The following is a 16,131-nucleotide window of genomic DNA, read 5'->3' on the forward strand; positions in this document are numbered from 1 at the left end:
CGGGTACTTATTCAAAAGGACGTATGTGATTTTGTAAACAAAGATTCAAACGTCGATTTGTCCGGTCTGATAGCCCTCCCACGCAAACCATCACCGTAGACAGATAGGGGGAGGCTTCGGCTACCTGTTGGTGGTGTTGGTTTGCGTGGGAGTGCAATCAGATTGGACAAATCGACGTTTGAATCTTTGTTTACAAAATCACATACGTCCTTTTGAATAAGTACCCGAGATTTAGCATTGAGCAATTCGCACCAATTCGTAGGTATTACAAGCCTGGACTATTGTATATGAGTAGCACTTACTTTCATCCGTTACCACAGATATTTGATTAGGAAGGGGCACTCCTCAGTCGCCCATAAAGGCCCACTGGTAGAATCAGAGCTTTATAGAGGAAATTTCGTTTCCGTCTGCATGTTGCGGGACCTAAGCTGGTTATGTAATCCTAAGAAGGCCCTATTCGCAGCAGCAATACGTCTTTTCACTTCACGGGAAACGTCATTGTCACATGTCACAAGCGTTCCAAGGTAAACAAATTCTTCAACAACTTCAAACACATCCATAAGCATTGCTTCCATCCACTCAATTATACTTTGATCGAAGCCTTTTGTTTCCATGGCCGTACACATGGAACTGTGAGATAGAGTTTCCATCCTGGGACACCCCGGGACAAAAAATCCCGGGATTTAGGAAAATTCGGGATTTCCCGATTCCCGGGATATTATTTTTTAAATCCCGAAAATCCCGGGATACCCGGGACAAAATATACTGTTTCATTTCCGGTTCGCAAACAGTGTAATTTTCGTCTTACAAAAGTTATTTGTTTTGAACGCAAAACCCAACTTAGGTGATAAACTCATATTATATTTTTAAACCTCCCATCAGACATGATTTTTTCCAAGCTCGTTTATTTGGTAGGCTCATGCATGTAGCCAAGGTAAGAACCTTGTGATACGCAATCGATATCATCTTATTATTAAATTAGTAAGAGAGGAACAGACATGAAAATATCGGAGATAGTTAATAGAACACCTTCACAAAAAATATTAAATTCCTCTAGACTACTCAATGGACGGCTACTGTCTGATACTTTTTCCAGCAGCTACAGCTCTCTATTAATTAAACGACAAGTAGCTATTTCGTACAAGCGAGGTTGTGTACACTAGCTGATATTCGCCTTGCTAATCTCCTCGCGCCACCCAACATTGAGGCAGTCTTCCTGAGCTTCTTGCATCCAAAACAATTATTGATTCAATTCATGTCCTTCCATCCAATCGACGTTCGTACAACAAACTAAGTGGTCCGACCCCGTTTCTCTACCTATTTTTTTGGTTCTTGCTGCTGACCAGCTCCTGACCAAAGCTTCGCTTGGACTCCTACTGACTACCTAGCAAGCTACCGAAAGTTCGAACCTCCCGCTAAATTCTGTACGGCGTTACCCATGACTTTCGTAGCCAATGTATGATCCCACGATGCCACGGGACTTATCCCGGACTGCGATTACGATTCTGTAGATAATTCATCGATACTATGTTTAAGATCTGAAATCTTTCTGGACCATAATCTGTTTCAGGGTGGTTAATCGATTAATGATTGTCGTTAATTTAACGCCGACTTCGATAACGATAACGGTTGTACGATGATGTTTCGTTGACGATAAAGTGAGCGTTGATTTAACGTTATCGTTACCGAGTACTCGTTGATTTATCGATAATTTATAGAGTTAACTGTAACGTATACTACAGTTAAAAGTACAAATATTCTCAAGTTGGTTTTACAAAACCTATTTCAAGCATTGCATCACCTTCAAATATTCAGAATCGCGTTTAAATCGTGGATTTAATAGGAATTCGAGAAGGTCACCGATGTCTTACGATGTCTTAGTTTTCCATAGTAAATAATCTGAGAATATTTTTAATGTCTTAACTGTTTAATTTAGTATGATTAACAAAACTTCTATTTTGAAGATGCAAAACACCCAGTTAAACGATTATTTTATGACCAACAGTGAGGACAAAATTCCTCAGCCTAACCGAATCATACTGAATAGGGGACGAGGTTAGTTCACCAATTCATTGAGAGTATTTTTACTCGGTGCAGGTACTCTATGCCTAGAATGCAGTAATGCAGGTCGCTGCATCAAATATTGTTTTAGAGCTTGGATCCCAACATGTTGCCGAGGGATTCCGACTCCAGCTGCTTATCCTTGCTTATCCGATAAGAAGGATTGACAAAGAAAAAGTCATCATGCGTCGGCGGTAGAAGCGTACATATATTGATGTACAGTACATCTGTCTGGGTAGTTCTTATCAGAACAGCTATGCGGCATTGTGAAATATCACTTAACAACCAACAGAACACATCACTTTTCTTGATTCCGAATATTATTTGCTTCTTGAAGTCGTTTTTTTTTTCGAAAGAATCGATTCAAATTAGAATTGAATTGAGTTCCAATTTAAACTTATTTTTTATCTGGCCTTTCTAAAATAAGAACTATACCCCTGAACATTGAATAAAATCGTTTTTAAACCAAACAATATTTTTTCTAAGGAAACATCGAAAATCCTGGATCCAGGATTTCCCGGGATACACGAATTAGTTCATTCCGAATCCCGGGACAACGAAAATAGCCGGGAAATTGAAACTCTATGTGAGACTGTGAGACGCATTGTCAAAGGCTCATTCTATGTCTAAAAATGCAAATAGAGAAATTTCCTTGGCTTTGAACGGTCTTCCAATTTTTGTTTTAAGACAATTTAATGCCGAAATTGTCGACTTTCCACTTTGGTATGCAAATTGGGATTTGTTCAAAGGGGAACTTATCAAAAAAAAAAATATTTTACATGGTCCTCTATGACTTTTTTCGTCGTTTTCTGTAAAACTGACGATAAACTAATAGGTCGAAAAGCTTTTGGAGACGTTTTATCTCTTTTTCCGGCCTTTGGAATAAATATCACCCGAACTCTCCAGGCTTTTTTAGCCTAAAGTTATGCTAGCCCTAAATAATTCGGTTAAACATATGCCAAGTTTTTCTTTCCCTTCCTGAATAAGGGCCATTTCATCAGATTTGAATGGTTTGAAAAAGCCCAAGACCCATGCAACTTAAGATAAGGTAAACATTGCCCAAGCTTTCTTGTAGGCGTTCAGAGACCAATCTTGTGGTGGTCTTCCACCTCCTGTTACCTGAGCGTATCCTTCCAATATCGTTGTCGATCCTGGGAAATGGACTTGTTGAAGTTGAGTTGATTGTGGAAACGGTAATTTGTTATAATAAAGCTATATATGTGGACGAAGAATCATAAGGAATAAATTTTGGCTGTTACGCCCTTTTCAAATGTTGGTCTAGATTTATAACCATAAACCTTTTTACTAATCTATAGGTCAGTTACCCAGATTGAATGCATTCATGGTGCTATAGCTTTGTTATAACAACTTTTTTTTAGCAGACTAAGGCCGGAGTGGCTTGTGCAATACATAGAAGTATTCTCCATTCAGCTCGGTCCACACAGTCCGCAAATCGTCCTGCACCTGATCGATCCACCTTGCCCGCTGTGCACCTTGCCTTTTTGTTCCCGTCGGATCGTTGTCGAGAACCATTTTCACCGGATTACTGTTCGCCATTCTGGCTACGTGCCCGGCTCGCAGCAGTCTTCCGATTTTCACGGTGTGAACGATGGATGGTTCTCCCATCCAGCTGACGTAACTCGTGGTTTATTCGCCTCCTCCACGTACCGTCCGCCATCTGCACCCCACCATAGATGGTACGCAGTACTTTCCTTGCGAAAACTCCCAGTGCGCGTTGGTCCTCCACGAGCATCGTCCAGGTCTCGTGTCCGTAGAGAACTACCGGTCTTATAAGCGTTTTGTAGATAGTCAGTTTGGTACGGCGGCGAACTCTATTCGATCTGCGGAGTCCAAAGAACGTACGATTTCCAGCCACTATGCGTCTCCGAATTTCTCTGCTGGTATTGTTATCGGCGGTCACCAGTGAGCCCAAGTACACGAATGCTCGTGGTGGGTGGCTCACATTGTCCTTTCTTCAGCCTCTTCCTACCATGTATTTCGTTTTCGACGTGTTGATAAGCCTATCCGTCCAGCTTCTCTTTTCAGTCTGATGTAAACTTCCTCCATCTTCTCAAAGTTACGTGCCGTAATATCAATGTCGTCGGTGAAACCAAACCGGACTTCATGAAAATCGTACCACTCGTGTCAATTCATGCCCTCTCGTATTACTCTCTCCAAAGCGATGTTGAATTTGTAGGTACGGAAGACCATCACCTTGCCGTAACCCCCTGCGCTTTTCGAAGGTACTCGGGAATGCCCCGGAAACTCGAACTACGCACATCACCCGATCCATCGTCGCCTTGATTAAGCGTATCAGTTTATCCGGAAATCCGTTTTCGTGCATTAGCTGCCATAGCTGGTCCCGAACGATTGTATCATATGCGGCCTTAAAGTCGATAAATAGATGATGTGTGGGCACGTTGTATTCGCGGCATTTCTACAATACCTGACGCACGGCGAACACCTGACCTGTGGTAGAGCGTTCACCCATAAATCCCGCCTGGTACTGCCCCACGAACTCTCTAGCAATTGGTGTTAGTCGGCGGCATAAAATTTGGGACGTACCTTGAAGGCGGCGTTCAGCAATGTGACAATCCAGCTTATCGCCCTTTTTGTAGATGGGACACACGACACCTTCCATCCACTCCTGCGGTAGACCTCACCACCGTGTTTAAGCAGCTCTCCTGGTATTTGGTCAACTCCAGGGGCTTTGTTGTTTTTCCCACACATATCGGACTGTGGCACGTGGCCCTTACGTGAACGGTTTAACTTCTCATAGAACTTTCATGCGTTATTGGCGCGGTACAGTTGCCCCGTCTCTTCACAGTCTCGATCTTTCTGCTGGCGCTTTTTCCTCCGAAAAATCGAGTTCTGTCTGTTCCGCGCCCATTTGTATCGTGCCTCGTTGGCCCTCGTGCGGTGTTGCAGCAATCTCGCTCATGCTGCGTTCTTCTCCTAACTAACTGCTCATATTCGCCGTCATACCAGTCGTTTCTCTGATCCGGAGCCACCGTGCCTAGTGTTGCGGTTGCGGTGCTTCCAATGGCGGATCGAATATCTCTCCAGCTATCTGCTCTTCCGTTGGGAGTGCCACTTACAGCTGCTGCGCGTAGTCTTGGGCTAGTCTACCGTCCTGTAGCCGCCCAATGTTTAGCCGCGGCGAACGACTCCGACGCGTGTTGTACACCGTTGAGAGTTTTGAGCGCAGACATACTGCAACGAGGTAGTGGTCGGATTCAATATTCGCACTGCGGTAAGTGCGTACGTTCGTGATGTCGGGGAAGAATTTACCGTCGATTAGAACGTGGTCGATTTGGTTTTCCGTTACTTGATTAGGTGATTTCCATGTGGTCTTGCGGATATTCTTGCGGGGAAGAAAGTGCTTCGGACTACAAGTTTATGTATCGTTGGCTGTTGTCGTTCGATACGGTATGCAGACTATCCGGTCCGATGAGTGGTCTATACATTTCCTCCTTTCCTACCTGAGCGTTCATGTCACCGATGACGATTTTGACGTCCCGCAGTGGGCATCCATGTCTGCTCCAGCTGTGCATAGAACGCTTCTTTCTCGTCGTCGGTTCTCCCTTCGTGTGGGCAGTGCACGTTGATGATACTATAGTTGAAGAAATGGCCTTTTATCCTCAGCTTGCACATCCTTGTGTTGATTGGCTGCCCAACCCTTGCGCAGCACTATGAAGCCGGTTCCCAGCTTGTTGGTGGTGCCACAGCTTTGGTAGAAGGTAGCTGCACGATGCCCATGTTTCCACACTTTCTGTCCTGTCCAACAGATTTCCTGCAGCGCTATGATGTCGAAGTTGCGGGGATGTATTTCATCGTAGATTATCCTATCGCAACCTGCGAAGCCTAGCGACTTGCAGTTCCATGTTCCAAGCTTCCAATCGTGATCCTTTATTCGTCGCCTAGGTCGTTGCCGATTATATCGAGTCGTATTATCTTCTATGTCGTTCGTAATGGTTGTTTCTAAAGGCGGCTTATTGTGCCTGCGCAAATCTCCTGTCTTGTCGGAGGGCCGTCGTGTCAGGTCTGTTTAGCGTCCCACCTAACACCAGGACTTGGGCTTGTGCGCTTTGAGCGGCACACGGTCGCTTTGGCGGAGCCTACTATCAGATACATGCAGCTTTTTATAGTGGTTTAACAAGCCCTTGAACATAGTGCCCTGCTGCTGCTTTGCTATAACAAGCGATTTATAAAAAGTCACTACTATTTAGGACGAATTTCAAGTATTGGTCACCTTTCCGGAAATTTCGAGAGGTGCTTGAATTGATTTTAATCGCACATTTCTATAACAATTGATATAAAAAAAGTCTGGTTGGTTTAAAACCAAGAAAGCCTCTGGGGCTGATCAACTACCAGGAGATCTATTTAAACACGGTGACGAGGCTCTAGCTAGAGCGCTGCAATAGGTAATTGCCCAATCCAGCGCTCTATCCAAAGCCCCGCCACCAAAATTACCGAGACTTGGGACGAAGTTCTGCCGGAGGAGTGATTTGAAGATGGCATGTGCCATCAATGCCGTCGTAGATAGAATTCTGAAGGGTGATATGTTTGGGTGACTTCAATGCGAAGATCGGATCCGACAACTCGAACCATGTGCGCATGGACCATGCACGCCATGGTCTCGGAGAAATGAGCGAAAACGGAGAGCTGTTCGCAGAATTTTGTGGTAATAACGACATGGTGATTGGGGGATCGCTCTTCTCTCATCGACCGGTTCACAAGGTCACGTGGGTCTCCCGTGACGGCTTTACAGAAAATCAAATCGACCGAAGCCTTCTTGATGTACGGAATAAACGTAGTGCCGATATCGCGTCTGATCATCACCTCCTCATCGGCGAAATACGCCTGCGCATTGCGCGAATTCGTCGGCAGGAGGAAAGAGTTGGACGACGATCCAACGCACGTCGACTGGAAGATGCCACGGTGAAACGGTCCTTCGTTGAAAAACTGGAGACGCGTGCTGCAGATATTCCGGAAGGTGGCAGCGTGGAAGACCAATGGACCGCCATCAAGAATGCCTTAATTGCCACCAGCGAGAACAATCTGGGCGAACTGCGCACCCGGATAAAACAATGGATCATCGATGAGACCTGGAGGAAGATAGTGGAGGGAAGAGAAGCCAAAGCCGCCATAGAGCGATCAAAAACCAGAGGAGCCAAAGTCTTAGCCCGTCAACGATACGCGGCTTTTGAGTAGGAAGTAAAACACTCATGTCGACGGGACAAGCGAGCGTGGGCAGACTCCCTGGCAGACGAAGGAGAGAGAGCCGCCGCAACCGCCGCAACGCTATCTCACGACGCTTAAGCGGGGTGAAGATGAATGCAACGATGCCTGTGAAAGACGCGAATGATCAGTTATTGACCGACCCAACTGACCAGCTGAAACGCTGGTTCCAGCACTTCGAGCAACTTTTTCAAGTGCCAGCCAGGCCATCACCACCTCGGCATGATCTGCCTAGGATCCGACGTATAACACGCGTCAATACCGAAGTTCCATCACTGCTAGAGATTCAAACAGCCATCCAAAGCACGAAATCGAATAAAACCCGATCGCATATCAGCCGAGATGCTCAAAGCTGACCCCATGACATTCGCTCAACTACTGCATCGTTTATTTCGTAATATCTGGACACCGCAACTTTCCCGGTCGACTGAATGCAAGGCATCTTAGTGAGGGTGACCGGACTGTGTGCAATAACTGGCGAAGCATTATGTTGCTGTGTACCGTACTCAAAGTTCTATGCAAAATTATCGTAGCCCGGATTCAGGAGAAGATCGATGCGACTCTCCGGCGGCAGCAGGCCGGATTCCTTCCTTGGATGGGTGGATCATATCGTCACGCTTCGTATCATTCTGGAGCAGGTCAACGAATTCCATGAGTCCATTTACTTGGTATTCATTGACTACTAAAAAGCTTTTAACTGTCTCAATCACGAGAATATGTGGGGCGCCCTGAGACGCAAGGGGGTTCCTGAGAAAATCATCGGCCTCATCGAGGCACAGTACGAGGCCTTTTCGTGTAGAGTGCTGCACATGGGGTCTTATCCGACCCTATCCGGGTCGTAGCTGGTGTGAGGCAAGGATGTATTCTATAACCGTTACTGTTCCTCATCGTAATCGACGAGATTCTGGTAGATGCGATTGACCGTGAATTAAACCGCGAGCTGTTATGGCAGCCTATAACCATGGTGCACTTAAACGACTTCGAATTGGCTGATGACGTTGTACTCCTCGCGCAACGGCGTTCTGATAGGCAGAGTAAGCTCAACAAGCTTGCCGAGCGCTCCCCTTCGGCAGGTTTAGTCATCAACGTCAACAAAACCAAATCGTTGGATGAAAACACGGTGACTCCTTCCAGTTTCACAGTAGCCGGGCAACCAGTGGAGAATGTTGAAAGCTTCCAATATCTTGGTAGCCAAATGGCGTCAGACGGCGGTACCAACATCGACATAGGCGCAAGGGCTGCCTTTGCGAGTTTAAGAAATATCTGGAAAAACAGGCAGATAAGTGAACGCACCAAAATACGAATTTTCAACTCTACATACTTAACTCATTTCACAGTATTCGGTAAATTTTACCGAAATCTCAACACCAGAACTGGTCGGTAATTATTTTACAGATTTTTCGTAATTTTTTCCATCTGTCAAAATCACCGGAAATCAGTAAAATTATTTACTGAACAGTTCTGCTGTTGAGATTTCGGTAAAATTTTACCGAATTCGGCGATTTATTTTAAGTGTGAGCGAAACATGGTGTGTATCAGTGGAGAACACTCAACGGCTGCAGGTGTTCATCAACAGATGCCTGCGGTAAATAATTCGGACCTGGTGGCCTCACAACTGGATCTCAAACAACAAGCTCCATCGTCGTTGTCACTAGAGGCCGATACCAACAGAAATTCGGAATCGGAAGTGGGGCTGAGTCGACCACACTCTACGTAGGGCGGAAGCGAAATCTGTAAACAAGCATTAGACTGGAACCCAGCGGGACATCGCAGCAGAGCCAGACCCAGAGGCTCATGGCGGCGAAGCCTCAATAAACAAATAAAAGAAGTCGAACGAAATCTAACCTGGCACCAGGTTAAAGCGATAGCTGGGCAACGCTCAGGATGGAGATCTTTCAAGTCGGCCCTTTGCACCACCGGAGGTGTACAGGATTCATAAGAAGAAGAAGAAAATGTGCCATCACCAAAAAAAGTGCGATAGTTCGCCAGATACACGCAATCACGCGAATACAACGTGTCTACACATAATCTATTGATCAACTTCATTACCGCATATGACACATTTTTTCGAGACCAGCTGTGGTAGTTTATACACGAACACAGATTCTCGGATATACGATGTGTCAAGGCGACGACGGATCAGATGATGTGTGTAGTTCGAGTTTCAGGGACGCTCTTTAGTCTTTTTGAGATATGCAGAGCGTTACGGCAAGATGATGAACTGTTGCTTAACATCGTTTTGGAGGGGTTCAGGGATTGACACGAGTGGTACGAGTACCACAAAGTCCGTTTGAAGACATTAGTATTATGGCACATAACAGTGAGAAGATAGAGAAAGCTTACATCAGACTGAAGAGGAAAGCTAAGTGGATCAGTATACTTGTATAGCCATCTATACAAGTATATATAGGAAGAGGGTCAAAAGAAGACAATCGAAGCCACTCTTTTCGAATTTGTATCGGTGGTGACGAAATCGAGGTGATTTATGAGTTTGTGGACTCGGGCTCACTGATGACCTCCGAAAACGATACCTGCAGAAAAAGGTGGATACATCTGGTGGAAGATGGCTTGTGATGGCTTGTGATGTGAAGCCATGGACTGAGCGGAATGAACAATTCTTTTATGTAGATACTGCACTCCTGTCATTATTTAGTTAAATAATGACAATACCAAAAACTCCCTAAATTGCAAAATTTCTGCAAGTTTCCATTGTAAAATAGATCCAATGACATCATTCTGGCAACCTATTGAGAAAGTCCATTTTCCCTGCAACATCACATATCCGCAAGGGGCCTTCCTTAGCCGTGCGGTTATATGCGCGGATACAAAGCACGATCATGCTGAAGGTGGCTGGGTTCGATAGTCTGGGAAATTTTCAAGTTGGATTTTTTTTGACTTTCCTGGGCATTAAAGGATCATCGTGTTAGGCTCAGTGTTGCTAAAAAATAAAAACCCCCCATAGACTCATTTCTGCAGTATCGCAAGCGAGTTGGTTCGCGCATGAAGCATCGAAGATTAAAATCTGAGTACAGATTTCTCACTCACAGAGCAGAGCAGTCCGGCAAAAATATGTTGTTGTAAATCATATGCCGCTTTGATCGCCTCTCTAAACTGATTGCATCTTCAAGCACCACTATAAGTAGTAGGTTCAATAGAGCAGTTTTCACTTTGCTTTCAATCAGTTCGTGTGGTGGTGTGGTTGTAATGCGCGTTCTAAACATTTTAAAATTGCTTTGGGTTCAAATCCCGTCGCAGCCCTATTTTTTTAAAAAATATTGTTAAAAATATCCAGAGAAGTAACGAGAAACTAAATTATCCTGGGAGCAGGCGCTCACGAGTTTATCACACGTCGTTCTATCCGGAAAAAAATATTATGTGAGAATTCTTGCTCACAGAAGAACAGCCGCACTCAGCTATTTGGATCAATCCTGGGGTTTTATTCATATGAGTGAAACTTCCGGAGCCTGCTCTAAAAACCTGGTAGTAAATAACTGTGGAAGTGCTGATTGAACACTAAGCTGCGAGGCAACAATGTCCTAGTGAGGGATGTAATGCCAATAGGAAGAAGAAAATATATCCAAAATAAATATTAAATATTTATACATTTTTTGGTAAAAGCGTGTGCAACATGCCATGAAATATTCCAAACAGATCTTCATGCTTGTTCCCAATGTGAGACTGTACGGGATTTGATTCACAGCGGTACTCAAAAATGAAAGGGTTAGATGACGCCCAACATTTTTTTGACAATATTTCTGTCATTTTGTCCAGTTCCATCAAATTAAAACAAATCTAAAAAATCGGTTGAATTGAAGAACAACGTCCTGTGGAAAGGAAGACACGCTTCTCACGATCTGGTTCTAAACTTTTCAAATCTGATGCGATTTCGTTATTTTGACTTTGCTGAAGGTAGTTTCTAAAAAATATGTCCTACAAAATAAATCTTATAATGCCATTTATAAGAAAATCCATAGTTATTACCATCAAGTGCAATACCGCATAAAATTCCGGAATACAATTCTACATTTTTCTACAATCGATTCGTTCATTTGTATTTTACGTTTGTTAAACCCACTACTTTAAACTCTAAACTTGTCGAACTCTTTCGCTTAGCTAAATCACACACCAAAATATCAGGGAATGATCATCATCACGCCACGTAGTAGTCTTAATCCTCACCAGAAGTCTTAATTTCTCAGTGGAATCTTGATATACTCATGTAGCTAGGTTTTCTCATCAATTCCGAGTGCGTCGAATGGCTTCAAGTATGGCAGTGGACGCTGCGGCCATGTTTTCCGCTTCTTGAGAGATTCTCCTATTCGTTCTAGGTTTTTCAACTCGGCCATTATAGGAAAGATGCGTTGCTCGATGAATTCTCCGGATGTCCACTGAAAGGATAGATAAAATGAATTCAGGACTTTTTTTTCTTAAATTGATAACTCACGTGATCGTAGACATCAGCCAACGTCGAAGCGGCATTTCTCGCCAGATTGGTTATGGAATTCATCAGATGGTAGTCTTCCCCCAGCAGATCGTCCACACGGGTTCCGGACGAAAAGTTGTGCCTTATGTTGTATTCCGTTAGCCAGCCACGTTTGTTCTTCACCTCGTCGATGTACTCTTTCGCTTCGGTCATTAGCGTCATCAGGCGAAGCATAAACCGATAGATCACACTGCCCGGGAACATGCACCGCGAAAACGTTGACAGCATCGAATCCTTGTGCAGCTCAACCCATGCGTGTCGCTCGCTCGATGGTTCCGGGCAAGTCAAGCTGCTCAATACGGGATTAGTTCTTGGGTTAACGTCGAAGTACCCACGCGAAGCTGTTGAGAGACACACAGCGAGCGATGGAAGAGCACCTGGCAGAAGTTCGCAAAGTATCGCGAAATGATCGTAGCGTTGCCATCCGGTCAGGGCCAAGCCTTGTATTCCGTGAGAGAATCGCGTTCCTTCACCCTGCATTACTGCTAACCATCGGAGGGTATTTTCCAGATGACGGCGAATTGGTGGAAGCACTAGGGCTTCTCCATGCGCACCCTTGAAAGCTGATGCAGCCCAGGCAGTGCTGAAGACGTTGGCGTACTTGTCCCAAGTAGACGATTGGATGAATTTGTAGATGTCTTCGGCGTAGACCCAGATCATGGGTTCGACGAGTTTACCGACACCGGAGGTTTGAAGGGTATCGAGCGACATATGCCGAAGCATATCGTCCCAGATGATGATTTTCAAGTGGGGCCATTTCTTGTGGATCATTGTGGCCACGTTGTAAACATGATCGAGGAAGAGCAGGTCCTTCTGACGATTCTTACATCGATTGCATTGCGCTATCTGGAACACTTCGTCACAACCTATATGGATGTGGGTTAACTTAGGGGTAAGCTTTTCTATGTCTTCTTTGTGCAGGAGATTTATGTTTTTCGAAGGGGTATGGAACTCTATTACTTGATTAAGCATTTCCTCTAGGAATACCATTGACGAATTCAAACTGGGACATAGCGCTTGTGGGGCATCCTCTACCTCACGAAGGTGTTGAAACTCTTGCAGTTTAAGTACAAACTCCAGATGACCGAAAGTTTGAACCAGCGGTATGACGTTGAGTCCTAAACTGAACGCCGTCTTGAGGACTTCCAAAATTTCATCCTTAGAATAGGCATTCTTTGCGGCTATTGGAGACAGCACTCCACTGTATGGAAACATGTCCTCGTATTCTAGTAAGATTCCTGTAGCCCCCAAAGTCTTCATGATGGGCATAAGTCTTTTCAAATAGGAAACCTTTGGGGGTGCTCCTTTAAGATCTAGATGAACTAACCGTTGAACAGGAGGAGGATGACCTCCGGGTCCGATTCCGGCAATGATCGGAACTCCCATCTTTCTAAGCTCGTGCTCGTAGTGATTTTGTCTTTCCACTGCTTCTCGTAGTTCCTCCGCCGACTTTCGTTTCACTTGTTCCTGTTTTGTATTACTGGGCCTTTCATCTCGGTCCAGGAGGATGCTTTCCCATCCATCTATGAATTTACCTGCGAAGATTTGACTAAGGTCACTAAAATCAAATTACAATTTTTGTCATGCGCTACCTCTGATCCTGTTGACGGAACTGCCTGTCGGTCTGACGAATTTGACCCCACCGGTACCACTTTCACTTTGCCCTTCATCGGGGGGAACGTCATCGTAGAATCCTAACCTTTGAAGAAGGCTCTCATGGTGCGCTCCGTTTCCACTGCCACCCATCATAAGCTCTTTAACTGAAACGATTTTACCGCCATCGCTGACATGCGTTGTGTAGAGAAACCCCCAGAACCAAAGAGCAACCAGGAATAGCATCGACGACACCAGCAGGAGAAGCTTCTTTCGCCAGAACAGCATCAGCAGACGTGAGTGCATTGTAAATTGTAATCTGCAAATTGAAATTGGATTTCATTAGTGCTTCGGCTATTTGCACTTCTCACTCATCGTTCATTTTTTTATGCTTGTCAGGTTTATACTCATTCGTTTATTGACCAGCCAGTCAGTAGAAGGTTCATATTTTGATTCCCTTTCAGACAAAGGCCGTCGTCTGAAAATTCCATTTGGCACTGTGTTATGTTGCGAATGTGTCGTTTGGCATGGGAATTTAGCGGCGTGGATGGGATAGATGTAGGACAGAGGAATGTTCTTCCAAATGGAATTCGCGAGAAAAAAAAAATGGTCTGCTAATTTGATATTGAATTTTATTATTTGTGTTTTAGCTAAGTAGAGGTGGCATCAATCTATCTTAATGTATTTTATGTGTTGTTTTATAAATGAAACTTTTTACCAAATTTCCTCAAAATTTTGAAGATTTTCAAAACATTCCTCAAAAAATCCGAGGAGTTTTTCGATTTTTCTCATTTTAAAATTTATTTTTCATTATTCAACCAACGCATTGTTAGGCATTGTTGTAGAATAACCTTAGCACCCTTGCTGCAAGGTACGGATAGCATGAAGTTAGTTCTCTCCTAACCGCCGCCGGTATTACAAACAGTGTGGAAAATTAAATATTAGTAAATAATATTTACCTATTTATATTGATTTGGATTGGATTTGAATGGATCTTTCCAGGCAAAAAAGTGTCTAATATTATTGTGTTAGTCGATTCTTCGATTAATTTAAGGGCAACTTTTCCAAAGAACCCGTATTTTTAAAGTCTCTAACTATTTGAAAAATCGAAAACAAAAACCGAAAAAGTGCTGCACGTGTGAACCGGTCTGAAGAATTGGTATGATGTTGGATCAAAATCAGGCGAATTTTAGGCCAAGCTTAAAAAACTGCACTTTTTCAATTTCTTGTTTTAAATTTTTAAAATATGTAGTTAGAAGCGTCGAAAAAAAAAATGAAAAGTTTTGCGATTGTGCGAATAAAATTTGTTGACGGGAAAGGTCATTCGGATTTGGATTGGTTTTGGGTTGGATTTGGATTGACTTTTGATTGGATTTGGATTCGCTTTGTATTGAATTTGGATTGAACTTAAATTGGATTTGGATTAGATTTAGATTTGTATTCGATTAGATTTGGATTGTGAAATGTACGGGAAACAAAGCAGAAGGCAACGGCAATTATTGATCAGAGGCGGACACTCGCGGAAAGGCAATATTACTTGATTAGTTTTAGGTAGTTTCGGAGCTTGCTAGAGAGACGTTTTACTAGCTTGATGTCTGGATAACGAAAGAGACCGACAGTCGTCGGTCTGTTTATTTTATGCATTCTTTGGCAAATCGATAACTATAAAATAGTTTATAGCGCATACACGCTGAAATTGGTTTACTCCAATTAAGGTACATATTAGTCCTTCCCTCTTCGGAAGTTATTCGATAGTATTATTATCATTTACAAATCGATAGTTACTATTAACAAATTATTAACAATTCGAATGAAAAAAATATTGAAATTCACTTCTGTTTCTTCGCGTTCTCTTCGAACGCCACGGCAGGCCATCGAGCGCCAAATTCACGTACTTTCGTTTTCGATTCGGCTTAACCGGCGGCAATTCATCTTCTCGTCTCTGCAACTCGCGCTCCAGGAATCCCCGGAAAGGCACCTTGCAAAGCTCCTTGCCGATCGTACTACGTGGTGGTGGTGATGGACCGGGATCATCGACATAGGGATCGACATACACCACCATCGATCGGCGTCGCCGAATACCCACATCGTCAACGAACTTCATTTGGCTTCGGTTCGCCGTAGTTGTTTTCCGTTGTCCAATCGTTATCTGGGAAATATTTTTACAGATACGTTTAAACAAATACGCTTTTAACAATTTAGCCTGATGGCGATCCAAAGGATTTTTACTGGGCATTTTACCAATACCGTTGTTAGATCCAGAGTTTATTTCACTTTTACGATTATCACAATTAATTAATGGTACGATTTTATTGTCTTTGTATTTCTTTACATTAATCATATTGATTAACAGTTTAAAAATATGGACTAAAACTATCTGAGAAGAAATAAATCCTTCCATCGCCACATTGTTTTCAAAATTTATTAAAAATAGTCCATTTAGATCCTCCAGTTTTGCCTTTAAGTATTTTGGGTCAAGTAGAAACATTCTCACTACATCTTTAACTTTACGAACTAGTCTCTTCCCCTTGCCATTCATAGCGGGATTACATGGAAGACTGTCCAAAACCCATATTTCTTGCCTCTCAAAAAAATTCTTGAAATCATGAGGATTTAATAGAGGACCATTACCTGACATTCTGTCTGGAAACCCAAATTTAGCCAAATATGCTAACAATAGTTTTATCAATTCTTCACACTCATTTTTATTTTTTCTCCGTTCAACTTCCATCCACTTTGAAAAGCCATCAACG

General features: G+C 43.5%; 1 protein-coding gene across 3 annotated transcripts in view; it reads right to left on the reverse strand.

Moving 5' to 3' along the window:
* Positions 1–8,890: 8,890 nt before the first annotated feature.
* The window catches only part of LOC134224159 (hexosaminidase D), a 101,806-nt gene continuing 94,565 nt past the window's right edge, over positions 8,891–16,131 (reverse strand). For all 3 annotated transcript variants that reach the window (XM_062703441.1, XM_062703440.1, XM_062703439.1), the window contains exons 2-4: positions 13,378–13,697; positions 11,747–13,320; positions 8,891–11,690 (exon numbers count right to left, since the gene is read on the reverse strand). In XM_062703441.1, coding sequence (XP_062559425.1) covers positions 11,526–11,690; positions 11,747–13,320; positions 13,378–13,684 — 2,046 coding nt within the window. In that variant the 5' untranslated portion in view covers positions 13,685–13,697 and the 3' untranslated portion in view covers positions 8,891–11,525. The remainder of the gene's footprint in view (positions 11,691–11,746; positions 13,321–13,377; positions 13,698–16,131) is intronic.

The sequence above is a fragment of the Armigeres subalbatus genome, chromosome 3 (assembly GCF_024139115.2).
Source record: "Armigeres subalbatus isolate Guangzhou_Male chromosome 3, GZ_Asu_2, whole genome shotgun sequence".
NCBI classification, from domain to species: Eukaryota; Metazoa; Arthropoda; class Insecta; order Diptera; family Culicidae; genus Armigeres; species Armigeres subalbatus.